General features: G+C 39.8%; 1 protein-coding gene across 2 annotated transcripts in view; it reads left to right on the top strand.

Moving 5' to 3' along the window:
• LOC118713381 (intraflagellar transport associated protein) overlaps positions 1–21,336 on the top strand; it is a 52,929-nt gene that overhangs the window by 20,466 nt on the left and 11,127 nt on the right. For both annotated transcript variants that reach the window (XM_045577751.1, XM_036427849.2), the window contains 3 exons: positions 12,529–12,674; positions 14,513–14,584; positions 17,050–17,116. In XM_045577751.1, coding sequence (XP_045433707.1) covers positions 12,529–12,674; positions 14,513–14,584; positions 17,050–17,116 — 285 coding nt within the window. The remainder of the gene's footprint in view (positions 1–12,528; positions 12,675–14,512; positions 14,585–17,049; positions 17,117–21,336) is intronic.

Genomic DNA, 21,336 nt, shown 5'->3' on the forward strand with positions numbered 1-21,336 from the left:
AAAATTCCTCTTAAAGCACAAAGAGTTGTGAGTGCAGAAGTGTGTCTTAAATCAGTAAGCATCCCTTTTCCTCTTGAAATATTTAAGTACCTTCTGAAGAACCAAATGGGATTTAGGGGCAGGCCTAAGAGTTGAGTGATAGGAGAACTGATCAAAATGAATAGGTTCTTTATTTTATTTTATTTTATTTTTTTTATTAATGTTTTCATTGATTTCAGGGAGAGGAAAAAGAGGGAGAGAGAGAGAAACTTCAAAGATGAGAAAAAAATCAATTGGTTGCCTCTTGCACTCCCCTACTGGTGACTGAGCCTGCAACTTGGGCAGGTGTCCTCACGGAATAAAACTTTGGTCTCCTGGTTCATAGGTCAATACTCAACCACTGAGCCATACCGGCCAAGGTTTCATTCGGTTTTAAGGAAAACATGAAAGCTGTTTATTCATAGTTTTCCCTTTCTTTTCAGCCCTTCATTTCTCTTTGTCTGTTTGGTCGTTTTGCTGCTCTGTAGTGGACTCTTTTCTCTGTTAAAGGGTATTCGTGGTCGAATCCAGTTTGGCTCAGTGGATAAAGCATCAGCCTGTGGACTGAAAGGTCCCGGGTTTGATTCCTGTCAAGGGCATGTACTGTGGTTGTGGACACATCCCCGGTGGGGGGTGTGCAGGAGGCAGCTGATCGATGTTTCTCTATCATCGATGTTTCTAACTGTCTATCCGTCTCTCTTCCTCTCTGTAAAAAAAAAAAAATCTATCAAATATATATTTAAAAAAAAGAGTATTTGTGGTTAAAACCATGCATACTTATGTATATTTCTTCAGTTTCTCAGCTCTATTCTCATTTCCACTGATTGACTGTTCTATTTAATTTTATAATAGTTATATGCCAGAGTGCTGATGGGATTCATTTTCATTCTAACAGTGTTAAAAGGGTCAGTAATCCTATTAAAAATATTTCCCTGGAAAAAATTAAACTGTAGCTAGCTTTATTGAAAGATATTCACAATACTCCTCCAGTCTTTTGAAAAACAGTTGGAAATTGTTCATATTATAGCATAATTCTCTTGTTAGTGCATTTATATTGATCGTATTTTATAGGTTTTTAATTTTTTTTTTAGAACAGCTCTGGTATTTAATTTTTTTTAAATTTTATTTATTTACTTTAAAAATATTTTTATTGATTTCAGAGAGGAAGAGACAGGGAGAGAGAGAGACAGAAACATCAACGATGAGAGAGAATCATTGATCAGTTGCCTCCTACACGCCCCCCACTGGGGTTCAAGCCTGAAACCCAGGCGTGTGCCCAGACTGGGAATTGAACCATGACCTACTTCATAGGTTGACGCTCAACCACAGAGCCACGTTGGCCTGGCTGCTCTGTTTTTTAAAACCGAGGTACATATTTGATAATAAATATAATGTTCTATCAAAGTTTTTAAGGAGATATATATGTATATTATATATATTTATTTATTTTAAAGAGACAGTTATAATTGAATTCTTAATAGTGTCTTCAGTTCAAGAGAGTTAAGACCAAGTTTTAAGATTTACATGAGAAAATAAGGATGCAGATTTTTGGTTTTATTCATTATTGGTGTTCTTTTAAGAAGAGAGAGACCCACCAGGGAAGTGCTCTCACAGAGAAAAGGCTGTGAGGGGACACAGCAAGAGAGCAGTGAAAGAGAGGGCTGGGGGAGGAGGGACTCAGGAGAAACCAAACCTGCCAACACCTTGATCTCAGACTTCCAGCCTCCAGAATTGTTTAAGCCACCAGCCTGTGGTGTTTTGTGATGGCAGCCCTAACAGACTTGCCCAAGGTTACATGACTAGTTAGCAATGCCAATGAATTATGGCCCTAATCGGTATGGCTGCAAAGCCCATGCCTGACGTATTTCACTTTTCTGCCTTACCTTAAGCCCTGGGCAGTTCTCAGGATCTGGGGGTCTCTGGCATGCAGGTGATTTGAGCCACAGGATTCTCAAATCCTATCTCAGAACAGGATTCTTCTATCTTTTCCAGAATGTGGGGTCTTTCCTCATTATTATTCCAGGGCCTGAACCAGCGCATGGTAGACGAAATAGATGCTTAATAAATATTTGTTGAATAAGTGAAAAGAAAATAGGAGAATTCAGAACGATGAAGAGACGGAGTGAGACAGTCCTCAGATCGAATCCTAAGGAACACTCACATTTAATGGGCAGACACAGGAAGAAGAGCCTGCAAAGTGCACTGTTAGGATGTGATGCACTAGCTAACTGGGAGCCATAATAGAGTTTAAACACACACACACACACACACACACACACACACACACACACACGGCTGAGAAAGGTAGAGGCAAGAAGAGAAGAGACAGCTGGAATGGGGTGACAAGCTAGAAGGCTGAACAGAAATTTCTCTGTGGAGACATGCACTAGGGTAGTGGAGGAGGAAATGGGGAGCAAAAAGGGCCATTGAGATGCTGCACTTGGCAACAGGTGACTGACAGAGGATTAGGGAGAAGGAAGGTCCAAGGCCAGTCACCAGCATCTTCCCGGGGAGACACTGAGCCCACGGAGGCCACAGCTCTCAGTACGGGAGTCCTTTATTTTGTCCTCATCGAGTGCATGTTCCGTCCAGAGCTTAGCATCTTGAGCTGGGATTTGGTGTACACTTTCCGACCAATACATTTCAAGTTGACAGTTCAGCCAAAGGAACATCACCGCTCACATCTAACAACTTCTAAAGAATGTAATTAAAAAGGAAACTGGTGACGGGGCAGGAAACAAACCATCTCCAAAGCTGACCTATCATTCTGGTCCCCAGAGCTGTTTTGAACGTTAGCGTTAGAAATGCGCCTTTAAGCCTCCATAGGGGCACAAAGAGACTTTTCCCACGCTGAAGAGCGACTTCCAAATCTGTCAAGAAAGCACCACCAAGGAAGTGCCAGAAAGCAGCTGGCCCTCTTAACCAATTTCAGGGCAGGAAAGGCATGTCAGCAGAGCATAAAAACGGCTTTCTCTTATGAAAGACAGCACAGCAGCAGAGAGAGAGCGCCTCTTGGCTGGGCAGCCTTTTGCAGTTGTTTTCCGCAGAGCATTAGCTGGAGACCAGCGGGCTTAGCCTTGTTTTGATGCCCTTGCAACCGGCAGATTGTCTGCCACAGGAAGTTGGAAACGAACTGACCGGCTTTCCCTTCCAGGTGGCACTTAAGCCACATTTGCTGCGCTGTTGTTATCAGTCATTCAATTCCCTACTGAATATCGAGTGGTGTTTTTTTTTTTAGAGCCCATTTTCAGTGCCTTTCTGTTTCTTTTTTTTCTTTTTTTTCCGTTAGCCACAGAAAGAAATTTAAAAAAGGCAACTCTGGACACACGCCTGCAAACGTGAGTTGAACAGGAAAGCAAAGCGCACCATTGAAACTAACGCAGCGAGGAGCAATAAACATATTTTAGCTGAAGACATTGGGCTACTGGGATGTTACCCTCAAGAGAAATTCGTAGAAGGCATCATACGGGGACTTGCCATGAAAGCAATGAGGAAATTAGAGAACACAATTAATCTGGCATCCCAAGGGAGAGAATGAGGGCGTGGTGTTATTTTTAAAGCTTCTTATTGATGGTTGCTTTCTTTTTTGGTATTGCTGCAAAGGATAAAAGGAAAAGAAAAAAAAGCGTATGGTTTTCTACCGAGCATAAATTCAGTAGCTATCTGTCTGTGACTCCTTTATCACAACATTGCATCAAACATGACACAGAACACTGAAGGAGGAGAACAGTATTGGATGAAGTAAGCTTATTGATAGCGCAGTCCTATGGAAGAAACGGCATCAGTTGCATCACCTGTTCTTTCTCTTTGGGGGAACATCTGCAAACATCTGTAATTAAGCAATTTTTGTTTTCCATCTTTCTTTTGTCATTGCTAAATCACTATGCTTAGGGAACAAAATGACAAATGATGAAACACCGAAAAATGCTGATTGAGATGCAGAAGGAAATGTCCTCCCTCCAATTCTGATGGGTTTTGAGCGGATGGAACCATTTTGGTGTTAGATGCTAGTGTGTTAGCATAAATCTTCAGCTGTGGTTGTTATAATTCATTTTTAGTCTACCCAGGCATATTTGGTCCATCGATATTCATTTGTTTTCTGTTTCTGCTGTAGTTAGGTATAATTGGATAAGGAAAGAGAATGTATTTGAGTATTTACAACATTTTGAATTACAATCCTTAAGTTGTACTTTGGGCAGTGTTTTTAATGCCTAGTAGTTTGTTACAATGAATTCTTTTTTCTAGTGTTTTTTTGTTTTTGTTTTTGTTTTTTTTCAGTGAAGTGAGATATTGTGAGAAGTTTCTAAATTTGATTTATGCGCAGATAAAAAAAATCATTTTCTTTACTTCTCAATATCTTTTCAACACACACACACATTATACAGCATATATTATAAAATATAAATTAGAGAGGCAAACTTTCTTAGGCAAATGGAATTTTGAACTTCTACAAAACACAAGCAGAGAACTTTATAGTAACTAAATAAACTTTTAAGATAGTCACTATCAACCTTCAACTAGCCCATTTAAACACGGAAAAGTACGTGCCCGTTTGTTTTGTGTGCATTTCTCTTTAACTTGAGACATTATTTTGACTCGTTGTTAAAGATAGTGTTAAACTCATGGAAGAGTCAATTACCCAGCTTGAAGCTGAAGTGATCCTAAGACTGCATGCCCTGATTCAGTTGAATGGGTCCATAGTTATACCCTGATGGTTTTATGTTCTTTCAGCCGTAAAACAATAATATTTTCTTTGAAATGGTCAGCTAAACCTAAAGGATGCAAACAGGAAACTGTATCTTGACCAAAACGCATATCTTTCTTATGTGAAAATCAAACCGCAGCCTGTCTTGTATGACATGTTTAGTATCTCCCTTCCCCTGCCACGCCCCCAACTTTTTCTCTTCTTCTCCATAAGTTATGTTTTGTGTGACTTATAGCCAGTCATTGCTTCCAGTCCCTAATTACAGCATCAATCCTGTTTTTCTTGCTAATATGGAGGTCATTTAATTACTAACTATGTTCTGCTATATTTTAGTCATTGAGCTAAAATCTGGGAATACGAGATGGAGGAGACAGGGTCCACTCTGATGTGTCCTTCTTATGTATTTCTGTGTGCTGTGTGTTCCGAATGCCCTCCACGTGTGACGGCACAATAGCAATGCAACTGCTTATGGGCTGTGTAGAGGTTGGTTGGAGGGGCACTACTAACCACTCCAGTTGGTGCTGATAAAACAATATCCAGAATGCTGCTGTTGGTTTTTTGATTGTATAAATTTTATTTTGAATAAATACTGTTTATGAGTTAATAAAATAGCAATAAGAATAAGAACTGTGAATTTGTAGACTATTTCTTCTTTTTATTTTTTTACTTCAAGCTTTCCCCCCCGCCCTGAGGGATGTTCTGGAGTGCAGTGAAAGAATGAGGGAATGAAAGACATGTGGCATTTAGGTCTGCCCTTATGCTGTATGCCAGTGGGTGAGTCCTGGATTGTACAGTTTTGTGCAGAAGAGGTTAGTAGTCTACCTCAGAAAGTTTTAAAACTTCTAAGAAGCATTTATTTGGAAAGGAGAGAGAAAAAAGTTAGTCCCCTCTAACTTTCTTCCACCTACGTGAGTAAGAGAGGTTGTCTTAAGTAGACACATCCTTGTGTAGGCAGACAGAAGGGCATGATTTGGGGGTGAAGGGATGTAGTTGTAGGAAGAGTTTAGTCTAGTGCCCTTATATTTCTTATTCGTTGTGGGCAGGGCCAGTGTAATGGAAAAGGCAACAATTCTAGCTTAGGATTCAGAAGGTCTACTTCAGGCACTTATTAATTCTTTGAGACTACAGCCCTGTCACTTACTGTCTCTGAACCTGTAAATCAGGGATAATTCTGCCTGCTCAGGGTGTCACATATGGCTGTGGTGAGGATCAGAGGAAATATATATATGAAGGTGCTTGGTAAGTTTTAAAGGTTTACTCAAGTGTAAAGTTTTATGATTTTGGGGACTATTATGATTTAAGAGTGGGGCATAAGGTTAAGACATCTTGCATCTACAATATAAAAAGTGTCAAATACTATCTACATAGTTAGCTGGTCTTAACTATGTATATATAGTATGTATTGAATAGTGTCTATGTGTAGTGTCTATTGTGTAATAAGACAACAGTTCAGGGATTAATCCTACACTGGCCTCTGGTGGGCGGATTATATGCATGGCATTCAGGCAAGGGTATTTTATATGCTTTGGCAAAGATAAAGTATCAGATACTTCTTTTTTATTCTCAATTTTTAGATTCTACCCCATGGACTCTTTATATGGGACTTTTATCTTAAGTATGTGTAAAGGTCACCTGGGAGATATGCTCATTAAAATGCAGATTCCTGGGGATCAAGCCCCACAATTTGATCTTGTAGTTTTAGTGTGCAGCCCAGGAACCTTGACTTTCAGACCAGCGTTGAGAAATATACTCTACATGAGATCAAGGAGGGTGTCGGGAGATGTATGAATTCCTCAAAATTTTGTGCTTTTTAAATATTTATTTTTTTCTGGGAAGAAGAACCATAACTTTTATGAAACTTTTTGCACTCTCCACTCAAAGGGTAACAACAGTTATTTTACTTTAAATATAATTTTTCATTTCATGTCATCTATCAATCTGTCATCTGTTTATGTTAATGTTAATCCTCACCTGAGGATATTTTCTCCATGATTTTTAGAGAGAGTGTAAGGGACGGGGCAGAGACACAGAGCGAAACATCAATGTGAGAGAGCCACATCAATTGGTTACCTTCTGCATGTACCCTGACTGGGGCCAGGTATCAAGCCTGTAACCAAGGTACATGCCCTTGACCAGAATTGAACCTGGAATCCTTCAGTCATTGGCCAATGCTCCAACCATTGAGCCAAATTGGCTAGGACACCATTTTATATTACTTAAAAGGCACTTTAATGGTGTTGTGGGTTACAGGAATGATTCTACTATGATTTTGTTGATCTCTGATCCAGAGGCTAGAATATAATAGTTACAGAATTTTATGGTAAACTTTGGTTCAGCATACATTCTTTGCCAAGCTGAAGGGTTACTGTTCACTTGTCTATAGGCCAATGTTACTCCATCACAGGGAAATCTGGCGACTTCTATTGTCGAAGAATTGGGTTCTTTGTGATCATTTGCCATTATCAAGGGCACAGGCAAGAGTCTTGGGAGGCCACTTGGGCAATGGAGGCATCTTATTGATGTAGTTCTAGGAAATGCCCCTTCAGTACTTTCATTGCTTTCGGTACCTTTTCTGTTATAGATTTCACACACGAAGGTACTTGCTAAATTCAAAAAATTTACTCAAGTGTAAACTTTTATGATTAGGTTAATTATGATTTAAAACAGAGACATAAAGTTAAAGAAATTTTGATTCTAAAATAGAAAAAGTGCAAATGTAAAATATTACATATGTATTTTTGCTTCAGTATTTCTAAGAAAGATTTTTTTTAAGGAAGAAGAGATACATGTAGGTATACTCCCTTGATTGCAGATTTAGGAGAAAATGCTTCTTCACTTTTACAAATAAAATGTATTTTGGAGGGTCATGGTAGGAAAATTAGAAAATACACATACACATCAAAACACAGAGGAAAAAAATGCTCTTTCTATAGCAATAGAATTTTTAGCTACTCTATGGCCACTCAAAATAAAGATTACATTTTCTAGTCTTGCTTGCAGTTAGGTATAGCCATTTGACTTAAGTTTTTGACAATAAGTGAGGGGATTGATATATATAACTTATGGCCATATCTTTAAGATACATGCCTTGGCCTCTTTTTAAAAATTCTTTTTCCACTGGCTGGACATAGGCAATCATTGAAGCAGCTCCTTGGACCCAAAAATGGAAGCTGGGTGCTGAGGATAGCAGAGCACCCCACTAACCTTAATCCCTGGGTCATCACATGGAACAGACCCTGCCACCTGTCCTCAACTGTTACATGAGAGAAACAATTCTTATCTCAGTTGCTCTGTTTTGGTGCTTCTTCGATACAATAGCTGAAACCACACCTTCACTAATAACAGAAGGGAACAGATGTACACACTTTATTCTTCTGTTTCTTCATCCTCTTGCTTGGAGTAAGGGTGTGGTGGTGCATCATCCTGGACCATGTGGAGAAGGGTGGTGCCCGAGGAATGGCAGAGCAGAAAGATAGAGGAGCCTGGGTTCTGGGATGACTATGGAGCAGAACAATCACATTAGCCCTGACTTATCTATGTCTATACTCAATTAATTAATAATACCATATCCTGTGTTTTAGAGATAACCTAAGGGTATATTTATCCTTCCTGAACTATTCTGTTGATTATTAATACTAATAAAATGGTAATATGCTAATTAGACCATACATCTTCCAAACATCCTTCTGGACAAAGCCACGGGGGCAGGGGCCAAGGCAGAGGTGGTTAGGGGCCATCAGGTCGGCAGGGGAGCAGTTAGGGGCATCAGGCCAACAGGCAGATGTGGTTAGGGGTGATCAGGCAGGCAGGCAGGCAAGCAGTTTCAAGCCAGTGGTCCCAAATTGCGAGAGGGATCCTGGATTGGAAAGGGTGCAGGCTGGGCTGAGGGACTCCCCCCTCATGCACAAATTTTGTGCACTGGGCCTCTAGTATATATACATAATTATAAAGATTAATTATGTTCTTAACTAATAATTATAGATAGATAGATGTTGATTATATGCATGAGGGGTAAAGGGAGCCTATGCATAATAATCAATATCTATCTATCTATCTATCTATCTATCTATCTATCATTATTAGTTAAGAACATGGGGATTAGTGACAATCAGTCTCTGCTACTTCCCAACTAGGTGGTCTTTAAAATCTCTGAGCTTCATATTTATCATCTGAAAGATGGATATAATAACCTCAATCTAATTCTGTCCACTTCCTCTGAGAGAGAGCACAGCGCTGTGACTTCCAAAGGCCTGGGTCAAGTACAGAGTTTTCGTCGTGCCCTTCAAACATCATCCCTTCCATGTGTCACCAAGTGTTACGCCCATCTCCCTGGAGTAGTTGGTGACTCTTCTCGGGCTCTGTGCTTTCCCTCCTCGGGGCTGTGCTCATGCAGCTTTCCCTTTGTGGGAGAACTCCTCACCCTGTCCACCTGCAGAAATTGTAGCTTGTTGCAAAGCCCAGCTCAGACACCTCATGCCCACGTGAAGCCTTCTGTGATTTCCCAAACCGATCGTGAGATTTCACCATTCTTTAACGTGGCACCTCCCTTGTATCATCTGCCATAGTTGTGTTCTGTTTTGGTGGTTTGCATACCTGGCTTAGCTTCCTAATTTGTAAATTCTGTGAGGACAGGACTGGTTCTTACCCATCTTTGTCACCTTGCACATGGTTGATGATGCCCACAATATAACTTTTGGATGGAATGAGTTGCCTGACTCAATGGCCACTCAGATTTTTTTCCTGAAAAGAAGCTTTCAGCAACTTGACACTCAACATTTTTCTCTCTGTAAGTGCCTAGCCCTGGACATTGAAAAATTTCAACATCCTGCCATTGTGCCCCTCACCTTGGGCTTCTGACACATGTTTTTTCCCTCCTGGGTTGTGCATTTGCAGCTTGAGAGCTTTGCCTGTGAATAATGAGTCAATTATCACCCAGCCTCAGGGAGAGCGGGATTACTCCTGACTGGCCAGGCTGAAGTAATCCTCTCCTCACTGCGCCCTTTCCATGAAGAACATAAAACAGGTGGAATTCAGAGCACTGCAAAGGGAATTTAGACAAAACAGCAGTCTGCTGCATTTAGCTCCTTTGGATTCGTTCTGATTTTATGATTGATTGGTTTTTAAATTTCTTATTTAATCCTAACGACTGTCGCTCCGGGGGAGGCCAGATACCACGGAGCATGTGATCAAGAAGCAGTTGAGCGAAGTGGTTTGGCCGGACAAATGAGGAGCAGATATTATTGTCCAGAGAAACATAGCTCTGGGCTAGGAGTATAATGTGAAAATCACCCCATGACTTTCAAAGCACCCAACCTTGTTATAAGCATGATTGCTTATCCCCTATTCTCTTTGCAGAAGGCCTTGTGCAGCTGCTCCGAGTTGCACAGAAATTTCCCCCATGAATTTTTCTTTCCTTCTAGCAACACATTCAGAATCTCTTTGCCACTGAGAACCCGCTCTTGATTTATATTGCTCTTGACCACGGAGCAGAAGAACAGAGCCTCTGAGGTGCTGGCAGGACCTGGCCCTGGATTCTGATGAGGGCCAGGGTGTTGATCTGTGAAAATTCTCCCGCCAGGGTGGCGAGCTTCTCAGCACGTGGACACTTGTTTGGCTCTTAAATGGATGAATGCGAGTTTTTAAAGAGTTTCTTTCAAAACAGACTTCTCTGAAAGTAATCACTTTCATCTGGAAGCCATATAATCAATGTATGATTAGTATTAATCGATCAAGGGATCAGTAGTTTCAATCTTTTCAAGGATCGGAACCTTTTGCTTTGGCCTGATATTAGACACTGTAGGTACAGCTGGTGTGGCCTAGTAAGGCAGATCTGTTGGAAGTTTGCATGCTTGGTGTGAGAGATATATATATATATATATATATATATATATATATATATATATATATATAATTTTTTTTTTATTTCATTGCTTAAGAATAATAAAACCTTTAAGAAACCTTTGTTTCACTTGTATTGAAGTTTTGACTCAGAAATGGCTGGTGCGGCTCAGTTGTTGAGCATCAACCTATGAACCAGGAGTCCCCGGTTTGATTCCTGATCAGGACACATGCCTGGATTTTGGGATTGATCCCCAGTGTGCGGGGGGGATGGTATTCAGAAGGTTGTAAATCAATGATTCTCATCATTGATGTTTCTATCTCTTTTTCCTCCCTTCATCTCTGATATCAATAAAAAATATATTTTATATAAAGAGAAATGCCCAAAGAGATGCTCTTTCAGGTCTGAACAACCTACTTGTTCTCTGAAATATTGTTGTTAGAATTTTATTTATTAATTATGTTTGACAGTTATTCCAAAGCAAGAAACACTAGGGACAAGTTGAAATATTGAAAAAAGTATTGACTGATGAAAAACAAACCCTTGGGTGGCTCATGTGGAATGTCACCAGGACACCAGGACCACTCTGGGAAGCAGGGTCTCTCATCAGGTTTAGGCCCCTTTGGATTCATTTTGACACTGTCATATTGAAAAAGAACTTCTTTCCTACCTCATTCTGCCAAGAGATTTGTTATTTTTTGTTGTTGTTTTTTTGAAAGTGATAAAAGCCTTGGAAGAAGCACTTCTGGGTCTTTGGAGTGATAGAGTATGTATTCATGTGAGGTGTAGGAAGGAGCCTTACACTGGAGGAGCAATCGGAGAGAGAACAAGTTCTTTCCTGAATCTTTTTGCTGACCTAAGAACACCCAAACCTGTAGAGAATTGTTATAAGAATTTATTTGAGCCAAACTTCCAGTTGCCAGGAAGCAAGACCTCAAATACTCAGGAGAATAGGAGAATAGCAGTTTGCAATTCCTTTTACGCACTTGCTATCAAAGGAATTTAAGGAAGATTAAGTGAAGGTGGGAGAAAGCAAGACAGGGAATGAATGGATCACGGGATAGCTAAGACTCTGTGCTCTGTTGAGAGTGGTTATGTCTTCAAGGGGTATTACTTCTGGCATTTCAAAGGTGTGTTGACCTCAATGCAAAAGAACAACAGGCAGGGCTGGCTCACACCCCTTTCTGAAGAAGTTGTAGGTGTGAGCATGACCACCCACCGTGATCTGCCCAGTTAGGAATTTACAATTTATTATAGTATCCCCTTTTTTGCATCACATAATATTTTAAAAATGAAAGAAGAAATTTTAAAAGGGTGAACAAGAAATTTTACTAGATCTGAGTCCCCACCAGTAGTTCAACATCAGCATCAGAAGTGGGGACTTCATTATATTTTGCTCTTTCTTTTACCTGTCAAACACCCTGGTTATTTTATTGGAAATGGCAGAGGAGTACCTTGTGTGATATGAGAACAAATAGAACCTGTCCTTATGGAACATCTGTTTCACTATATGCCTTTCAAGTATTTAAGTCAATAGACTGTTACAGTAGTGTGCTGGGTACTCAGTATTGTCTTAGTAAATACTGAATTGAGGCTGTTCAAGCCTTAAAGGATAAGCAGGGAGAGCTGAAGTAATTCCACTGCGTATTAGAACAGTGCACTGAAGAATGGCAGGTGGTCACCGGAAGCCTTGCTTCTAACTTTGAGGAACCCTTTCATTTCTCAGAGAACTCCTGTTTCCAAGCATTTTTAGGACTACCTTCCTCTACCCTGCTACTGTACTGTTTATCTAACATATATTTTTGTGTAGTAAATGACATAGTGTTATCTTTTTCGCATTTATAGATTTCTTTGAAAACTATTTTTTGTTTTGTTTTGTTTTGTTTGGAAGGAAGATTCTCAACAGGGAATGAACTAGACTGGGTGTGGTGGATGTTTTTCAATATCATGTCACTTATTATTTCAGAGGATAACATGACCCAAGGAACCAGATCTTCAGAAGACATATTTAATTCAGTACATTTTACTCATGAAAATGAACCAAATGATCACTGCCTTAGGAGTAAAGCCATCTTCCTTCGTACTTCATCACAGTCTTCAGAAGAGGAGCAGGTAATACTGTAGCACTTTTAGAAACAGTCTGAGAAAAGACATGCTTTATTAATTAAAAAATAGCCGGAAGAACATCAGAGACACTGGACAGTTATTAGACCAATAACTCAGACTCCAAATTCTAGAAGGAGTGTCATTGGGATACTTTATTGAGAATCATTATTATATTGTATGATTTTAACAGCCATTTATGATGATAACTTGGTTATCCCCAATTTTGGTTAAAAACCTCTTAACAGCCTGGCTGGTGTGCTCAGTTGGAGCACCAGCCCATACACTGAAAGTTTGTGGGTTTGATTCCTGCTCTGGATTCAATCCCAGGTCAGGGCTTGTATGGAGGCAACTAACCTATGTTTCAATTGCTGTTTCTCTCTCTCTCTGGCCCTCCCCCCTAAAAATCAATAAACACATCCTTAGGTGATGATTAAAAAAACAAACCAAAAGGAAAACCTCTTAACCATCTGCCATCTACAAATTCTTCTTGACATACATTTTAACTTGTCCTCCATGTGGAACCAAAGAATTTCTCTTTAAATTCATGTGTAAAATGGAAGTTTCTTCTATCTGTTCTGGATTCACCTTTTTCGAGCTTAAAGTAGAAGCTGTTATCTTGTGTTTTTTGTTTGTTTTCCCCCCCAGGATTTTGTCAATGAATATTATATCTCTCTCCTTAACCTTCAAGACTTAATAGACTCTAGTCATATTACTCTTAGCTGTGGTTTTTAACTACCACAGAATCTAAGTGAAAGTTATTTTTTAAAGCCAAATGCATATTTGTTTAGGTTGAAATAAACTATAAAGATTGATTTTCTTTATTAAAAATGGCAGCAATATTTCCTGTATATTTTCTTAGATAAACTACAAAACACATTTTTGTAGGTTGTCCAGGTTTTGCTTATAAATCAAGATGAGACAGTAGATACAGTCATGGAAAATGTTCTACTTTTTTAAGCCATTTGAGTTTCTGCTTTATCATGTCTTCCATATGACATTTTGGACAGGATTGTATTTGTGATTTTACCCAAGGGAACAAAAATCTCTGCATTAGAAATGTGCTTATACTAGTATATAGCAGAGGCTCTATATATAGAGAGATAATTGTGGGACAGACACTTTTTCCCCTAGTGAATTCACTATCTACTGGCACCTTTAGCCACCAGAATTATATAATCTATTTAATCTTTGACCAGCATGTTGGATGCAAAGGATTGTTTAATGGCATTGTTTTGTTTTTCTTCCTTCCTTCCTTCCTTCCTTCCTTCCTTCCTTCCTTCCTTCCTTCCTTCCTTCCTTCCTCCCTCCCTCCCTCCCTCCCTCCCTCCCTCCCTCCCTCCCCTCCCTTCCCTCCCCTCCCTCCCCTCCCTCCCTCCCTCCCTCCCTCCCTCCCTCCCTTCCTTCCTTCCTTCTTGCTTTTATTTTATTGATTTTTTTTTTTTTTTTTTTTTTCAGAGAGGAAGGGAGAGGGATAGAGAGTTAGAAACATCAATGAGAGATAATCATTGATCAGATGCCTCCTGCACACCCCCCTCTGGGATGTGCCCACAACCAAGGTACATACTCTTGACTGGAATCGAACCCTGGACACTTCAATCTGCAGGCCAGTGCTCTATCCACTGAGCCAAATCAGTTAGGGCGCATTGTTTTCTAATAACTTGACAAAGTTGTATTAGCATTTTCCTATTTTCCCTTCAAGGATTCACCTGATGGGATGGTTTCATCCTGTGTTGCTAGTGAACAAAAGCTGAAGGAAAGTTTGTTGTCTGAAGGGCTACAGGACCAGCTCCTTTATTTTCAGTCGTTCCATTTGCCCATCAGTATGTCTTCCCTGTATTTTTCAGATGGTGCTGGATGACGGCCAACGAGTTGGCAGTTCCTTTGGAGGTGATCTGAATTGGGTGGGAAAGGTGAAGGTAAGGCATGGTTTAATTTTTGTTTCCATGGCAAAACCCCTCAAAAAACTATATAAGCAGAAAAACCCACAGGACCCATTTGCTGTTTCATACAAGTTGGAGAATTCAGCAAATTTTGTCCTTATACTTAAAAAAAAAAAAAAAAAGATTGGTGTTTGAGAATGTCACACTGTGCATGGTTGGCTGGGTTCCAGATCTTTCCCCCTCAAAGCTTAATAAATGGAAGGGGTGCTTCGCTAGGGAACCGTGGCTCTCGTCCCCTGTAGCATATACCGTTAAGAGAAATGAAGTTTAACAGATTCTCCCATTTTAGTACTGAAACTGGCATAAGGGAGATAAATTTTTCCTGTCACTTGGAGGCCGGAAATCACTGCAGTTTTGTACTCACAAGCCCTGGAAGCCATCCTTTTACATTACTATGTGAGAGCCAGGGTCTGACAAATAGAGCCAAAAGAAGCTGCATTTGAATGCCAATTATGAGTTCTAAATTTGCAATTTGAAGGCATTTTGTTATGCACAGATTTCAGGCCATAAGCATAAAAGGTGTTTTGACATTATGCCTTTACTAGGTCTCCTTGGAGCCAGTGGTGAAATCATTTTCTTATTTACACTCCTCGATATTCACCTGAGATGAATTAGTTTGGTGTCTGAAATGTTACCATTTTGTTACTCTGAAATGTCTCATTGTCAGCTTGCTGTGGTAAGCAGTTACTCCTCGTGGAATAGTTTTTCATTGAAATGTAGCCATTGTGTCTGTAAAGGTCATTTGCTCTGCTTTTTTTAACCTTTGAAGTAATTTTCAGTTTTATTTGTTTGAAAGAGAGAACATTTGATTTTTTTTTTTTTGCCCTGCTTATCTTTTTTTTTTTTTTTTTTTTGTGATTTACCTGGGCAGAATGATTTTTTTTTATAATGATATTTTTTATTTTATTTTTAAATTCTCATCTGATGGTATTTTTTCCATTGATTTTTAGAGAGTGGAAGGGAGAAGGAGAGAGAAACACCAATGTGAGAGAGACACATCTGTTGGTTGCCTCCCACATGCCCCTGACCAAGGCCAGGAGCCTGAAACTGACTTATGTGCTCTTCACTGGAATTGATCCCAGGATCCTTCAGTCCACAGGCTGACACTCTATCCTCTGAGCCAAATCGGCTAGGGCAGGATGATTTTGTTTTAAATGAACCATTCTCTCCTGCTTTCTTGCCCCCCCCACCCCCCTCCTCCGGCTCTTTGCAGTGAAAAGTGTGCTGTTATAATAATAGCCAGACACACCAACATCATTTGCCTGAGAAGCAAAAGCAATAAAACAACAACAGCAGTAATAATCATCATATATAATAAAAGCCCAATATGCTAAGTGTCCCGTAGTCTGGTGACCAGTCAACTGTTCAACCAATCAAAATGTAATATGCTAATGATATGCTAAGGCCATCAACCACTCTCTATGATGTGCACTGACCACCAGGGGGCAGACAGTCGATTGGTCCAGCAGTTGCCAATCGGTGGTTCACGGACCACTGGTGGTCCATGAGGTCTGAAAGGCTGGCAACCACTGGTTTAAGGAAACCTTTGGAGCAGCAGTCACCAACCGGTGGTTCCTGGACCACTAGTGGTCCATGAAGTCCGAAAAGTTGGTGACTGCTGGACTAGTTGACCAGTTGCTATGATGTGCACTGACCACCAGGGGACAGACGCTCTGACTTAGCTTGCTTCTGGAGTCCAACTGATCAGGACTGAGGGAGACATGCCCTGGAGCCCTCCCATGGTCCCTCCCTGGCCTGATCATGCACTGGTGGTGCCCCTTGGCCTGGCCTGTGCCCTCTCACAATCTGGGATCCCTTGGGGGATATTGGAGAGCCAGTTTCAGCCCGATCCCATAGGCCACTCCCTCAGGAGGGCGCCAGATGCAGTGCTCATGGCTGGCAATCCTCTCTTGATTGGGACTGATGGGCCTGAGCCTGAGGCAGGCAGCATTGGACTGTGGATTTCAGCCCAATCCCTCAGGCCACTCAGAGGGACCCCACCCATGCATGAATTTGTGCTCTGGGCCTCTAGTAATACTAATACTAATATTAATACTAATACTAATACTATTACTAATAAAACAATAATAGCAACAAGCAGAGACACTGTTTTGGACTGTGTTGACTGTGGAATATATTCTGGAATAGATCTGGAACAAAGTCCTTTTTTCAAGAACTTCCCAGATGGTTCTTTTCCCTTTTAGTATAAAGAACTTACTATGGTGCCTGCAAAATCCAGGCCAACTTCCAAATTTACTGCTTCGTTCAGATGTCTCTGGGAAAGCAGTGTGAACACAAAGACCTTTAGCTGAGACTCAAAAGTTAATGAGAAAATTGGGTTCAGTTGCTCACTTGAGTGTTGTGGAAGTGGATTCACTGATTCTTAATTGCCTTTTTTTTTTTTTAATCTAATATGCATAAAAATGTTAATCCTTTTCTAGGTAGATAATTTCCTAGAAGTGGAAGATTTGGACATGGATGAAGAGATTAAGCCCCAAATGAGCAAGGGTATGCCTTCTGTGCCTTCTGTTTTCTTTCTGCGCTGTCTGGCCTCTTTCTAGAAGCTACAAGTAATACTTTTGGCAGCTTTTTATTTTCTTTTCTTTTTCTTTCTTTCTTTTTCTTTTCGGGCAATTCCATCTCCATCTTCCCTGTGACAGGGAAAACTAGAATTCTGCAATTTCTTTTTCAAGAACAAAAATTTCAGTGGAAAGGTCAAAGCCTGTTGAAGCTTGTAAAGTCTTGCATCTTAAGTGAAATAAAGATGTCAGCTCTCCCTCTGTCCCTCCCCACTCTGATATACCATATGACTGATTTTTGAATGATTGTCTCAAGTAAAGTCATCTAAGTCAAACCCAGTTTCTTAGAAGCACCACGCTGTCATTTGAGATTATTTTGGAATTAAACATAGGACATCCATGGATCATAAAAATAAAAATAATATCAGAATTGATCATAAAATAAAACCCAAATCTTTGCTTTCATAAAAATTTATTAAATATGTAAACAAAACACTTAAGACTGAAAATATATTGTAAATGTTTCTTTTGGGGGCATCTTCCCATATGGGCTGGACTAGAGAGGCTTTATGCTAATTCACTGATGATTATGTAGATGAGGTCTTTTTCCTTTCCTGGTTAGCATTTTTGGGTAAACATAGGTATCCTTTTTTGCTTACAGGACGTTTGAAATATGTTCCAAATTAGAGTTGTTTGCTTTGAAAACTCTCATTCCTAATTCAGTATGCAAGAATATTTCAAAGTCAATGTTGAACTAACATTAGGGAAGGGGCAGTTTCCATGGGGTTTGGTGTTGCTCACAGTGTTTAGGCAGTCATAAGAATGAATTATGGTCATGCTGATTGGATGGGGACTTTGTTATAACCAGGCAGGAGTTAACATGTCTGTGAGTAGTTTGTTTGGGAATGGTGACACTCTATAAGCGCTACTCTGGCTTCTTTGGTTGCCTGGACTGAGGGACTCAGGTAATTGTAAGCAATTACTTTTATATTCTGCTTCCCAACATCACAATACTCTACTAAAGGATTTGTTTTTCAAGCATTCTATTAACCAGCAGACTGGATAATTTTTCCTTATTTACTTGGTTCAAGTGAGATCAGAGATCTGATGGAATTACATGGTTGCTCTGCATTTCTGGGGGGACTCCAGTTGCATTAGAAGGGATAGCTAAGGATATATCAAGAGCCAAGTTTGTAGGGCAAGCACACTGGTTTTGGGTTGTGGGTGACTTTGGGGGGGCCAGCTTGTTAAAAATGGACATTCCTGGGTCTAATTCAGAAGGTCTTCAGTGGCATCTTGTGATCTGTGTTTTCAGCCACTATCCCAGGGGATTCAGACAGAGTTCATGTGTGGGGATGACACTTGGAGACAAATAGTTCTAGTTTGCATGTAGTACATTTACAATATAAAATTAATTTTAGCCGGGACCGGTTTGGCTCAATGGATGGAGCGTCGGCTTGGGGACTGAAGGGTCCCGGGTTCGATTCCGGTCAAGGGCATGTACCTTGGTTGCGGGCATATCCCCGGCAGGGGGTGTGCAAGAGGCAGCTGATCGATGACTCTCTCTCATCGATGTTTCTAACTCTCTATCTCTCCCTTCCTCTCTGTACAAAATCAATAAAATATATTTAAAAAAAAAAAAAAAAAAAAAAAAAATTAATTTTATACGAGGGCACAAAAATACATTGGTTAGATACTTTTCCCGATGGTTTGAATTTCTTGCTTCCTGCGAGTAATGAGATCTATATACTGACATAAACCTACTTAGCCAACGAATGTGATTTTGGTTATAGAAATCTCTTCAATTAGCCTTTTTCGCTTTTCCATTATTTTCACATTGTTTTTCCTTAAACATTTTTTCAAGTTATGTTTTTAATGATTTAAAAAAAAAATCAGATCTATTTCTTTAGTTTAAAAATATTGAATAAAAAGTCTCACTAGTGTGATTTTTCCAGAAATCAGGTAACAGGCTGTCTTGCACTTATGTGAAAAAGGTCACTGAGGCCTGAACCAAGTCTCAGTGGACTAAAATGAGCTAGTCAAGACCTCCCCATATGTAAAATAACGTGAAAATCTTAGGCTGAGAAGCAACCATGGCTTCATTGACCTATTCCAATTACCAACAGGGACCACTAGGGTTTCACAATTTTTATAATGCTCAGTCTGGGCCACTTACAAGGAAAAAATTAAATAGTTTGTGCCAACGTGAATTGTAGTTTGGGCCTAATTTGTATTATATCTCAGGAATGTGAGCAGAAGGCAAACATTTATGTCAGATAGGAAATGTGACATTTCAAATAGGGAGTTGCTTGTCAAATTTGAGCAGCTGAGAGGCTTACTGATCAGATTCTGTTGTTATTGTTTAAGCAACAGATATGCCTAGGGCAACAAGGAAGTGAGTTGCCCATTGTTTTTCTACCATTGATGTCATTTGCTCACCTTATTTGCTTTCGTAAATATTCTTCAAGATTCAGGGGCATGATTCCTCCCCCGTGTTTGGCTTTGGTAGCTCAGGTGGACACAGTTTTTCAGAGGAACCAGCTCTCTGCACAGTGGTGTCGAGCACTAGTAGTTGCCATTGAGTTTGGGGCCCCGTGTATATTTGAAATCAAGTTAACCACTTTTTCCTCCTTTGAATTTGAGGTAAGGTAATTAACCAGCAGGGTAATTATTATCGTACCCCTGACTTTTATCCAGACTAGTCATTAGTTGAAGTAGGTGTTAGCTATGCTGAGCATTAGAGTAGGGAGAATCTTCTGGCTATCTTTACCAGTATTTATTTCTCTCTTCAGTTGCCCCAGCCTGTGGAGAATCCGGCTGAGATCAGTGGGCTGAAGAGCCTTATTGGAGGTCTGTTTCTCAGACTTAGACTCTTTTAGTCAGCGTGTGTATAATTATTCTGTGGTTGATTGCATTGGAGGAGAATGGGCAAATAATTCCTGCCCAAAGATTGGCAGCCTTATTTGATTTTCATTTTCAAGTTCTTCAGTACTCCCAATTCTAACAAAGGTATTTGGTCATCACTTTCGTGTGTGTGTGTGTGTGTGTGTGTGTGTGTGTGTGTTTTAAATTCTTTCCTTATCTGTAACTTTAAGCATCTTTATGTAGCTTATTAATGACCTGGGACTCTTATTCAACAAATATTTAACAACTGTGATTGGTGCCTAGAATATAAGGAAGAATGAAATTGGTCTGATTCCTGTTCTCATGACATTCATAATTTGTTGGAAGAATCAAATACTAACCAGATAATCACAAATATATAATTATAAATTATTCTAGATCTCATACATAAGGCAGGGGAACTTAAATTGTGTGTGGGTCAGAGAAAACTCTCTGAGAGCTTGAGATCTAGAGGATGAGTAACTTTAACTAGATGACTGGGGTGGAGTGAGGCTGAGGGTTAGGTGGGAGAGTATAGGAACAGCATAAGGAACTGAGCTAGGAAATGGCATGTTTCAACCAACTTAGGTTTAGGCATTTTATTTATTTTATACTTAGTATTGTTAAAATCATTCCGCCCTAGAAGATCACTGAAAACACAGAGAGGGAAAAATTCTTGCTTCCAAGTGTTCCTCTATCACTGTAATTCCCATTTTTATATGTGCAACCTTAACAGTCCTTAAAGGTTTAGCTCAAAAACCATGTCAACCACAGGGCAAACCCGCTGCCCAGGCCTCATGATTTCATGAGGAAACTTTCATTCCTGAGAAGAGGACAGAATTGGGAAAAGAAGAAGCCCATTGTGACTGCAGAACAAGCAGCACTTTTAAGTTCAACTCCATCTGTTATATAGTTCATATTTTGCTCCCCATTTTTCTGACTCCTATATTTATTTTTTTATTTCTGTACTTGGAGGGAGAGGGATGTGATTTATTATCATTGTCAAATGCTAATCTCACCCTTGAAGTAATTCTTCCCTGAACTTGCCCACCTTCTTGTATACCTGGTAGTTTTTGTTTGAATGCTGCATACTGAAATACAATGGTTGTCTCATAAAAATCAATCGTGTGATTGAGTGGTGTTTTGAACTAGTTTTTTTTCTTTTTTTATGCAGATCAACATTTTTACTTGAAAGAATGACAAACTATAGTTCTCAAAAAAAAATGAAGGAAAAAAAGTGTATTATTTAATAAGTAGGTCTATCTTACATGTATATAAGTACAACCAATGGACACAAAACTCTGGGGATGGAGGGTATGGATGGGA

Source organism: Pipistrellus kuhlii, unplaced genomic scaffold (assembly GCF_014108245.1).
Source record: "Pipistrellus kuhlii isolate mPipKuh1 unplaced genomic scaffold, mPipKuh1.p scaffold_m20_p_9, whole genome shotgun sequence".
In the NCBI taxonomy this organism is placed as follows: Eukaryota; Metazoa; Chordata; class Mammalia; order Chiroptera; family Vespertilionidae; genus Pipistrellus; species Pipistrellus kuhlii.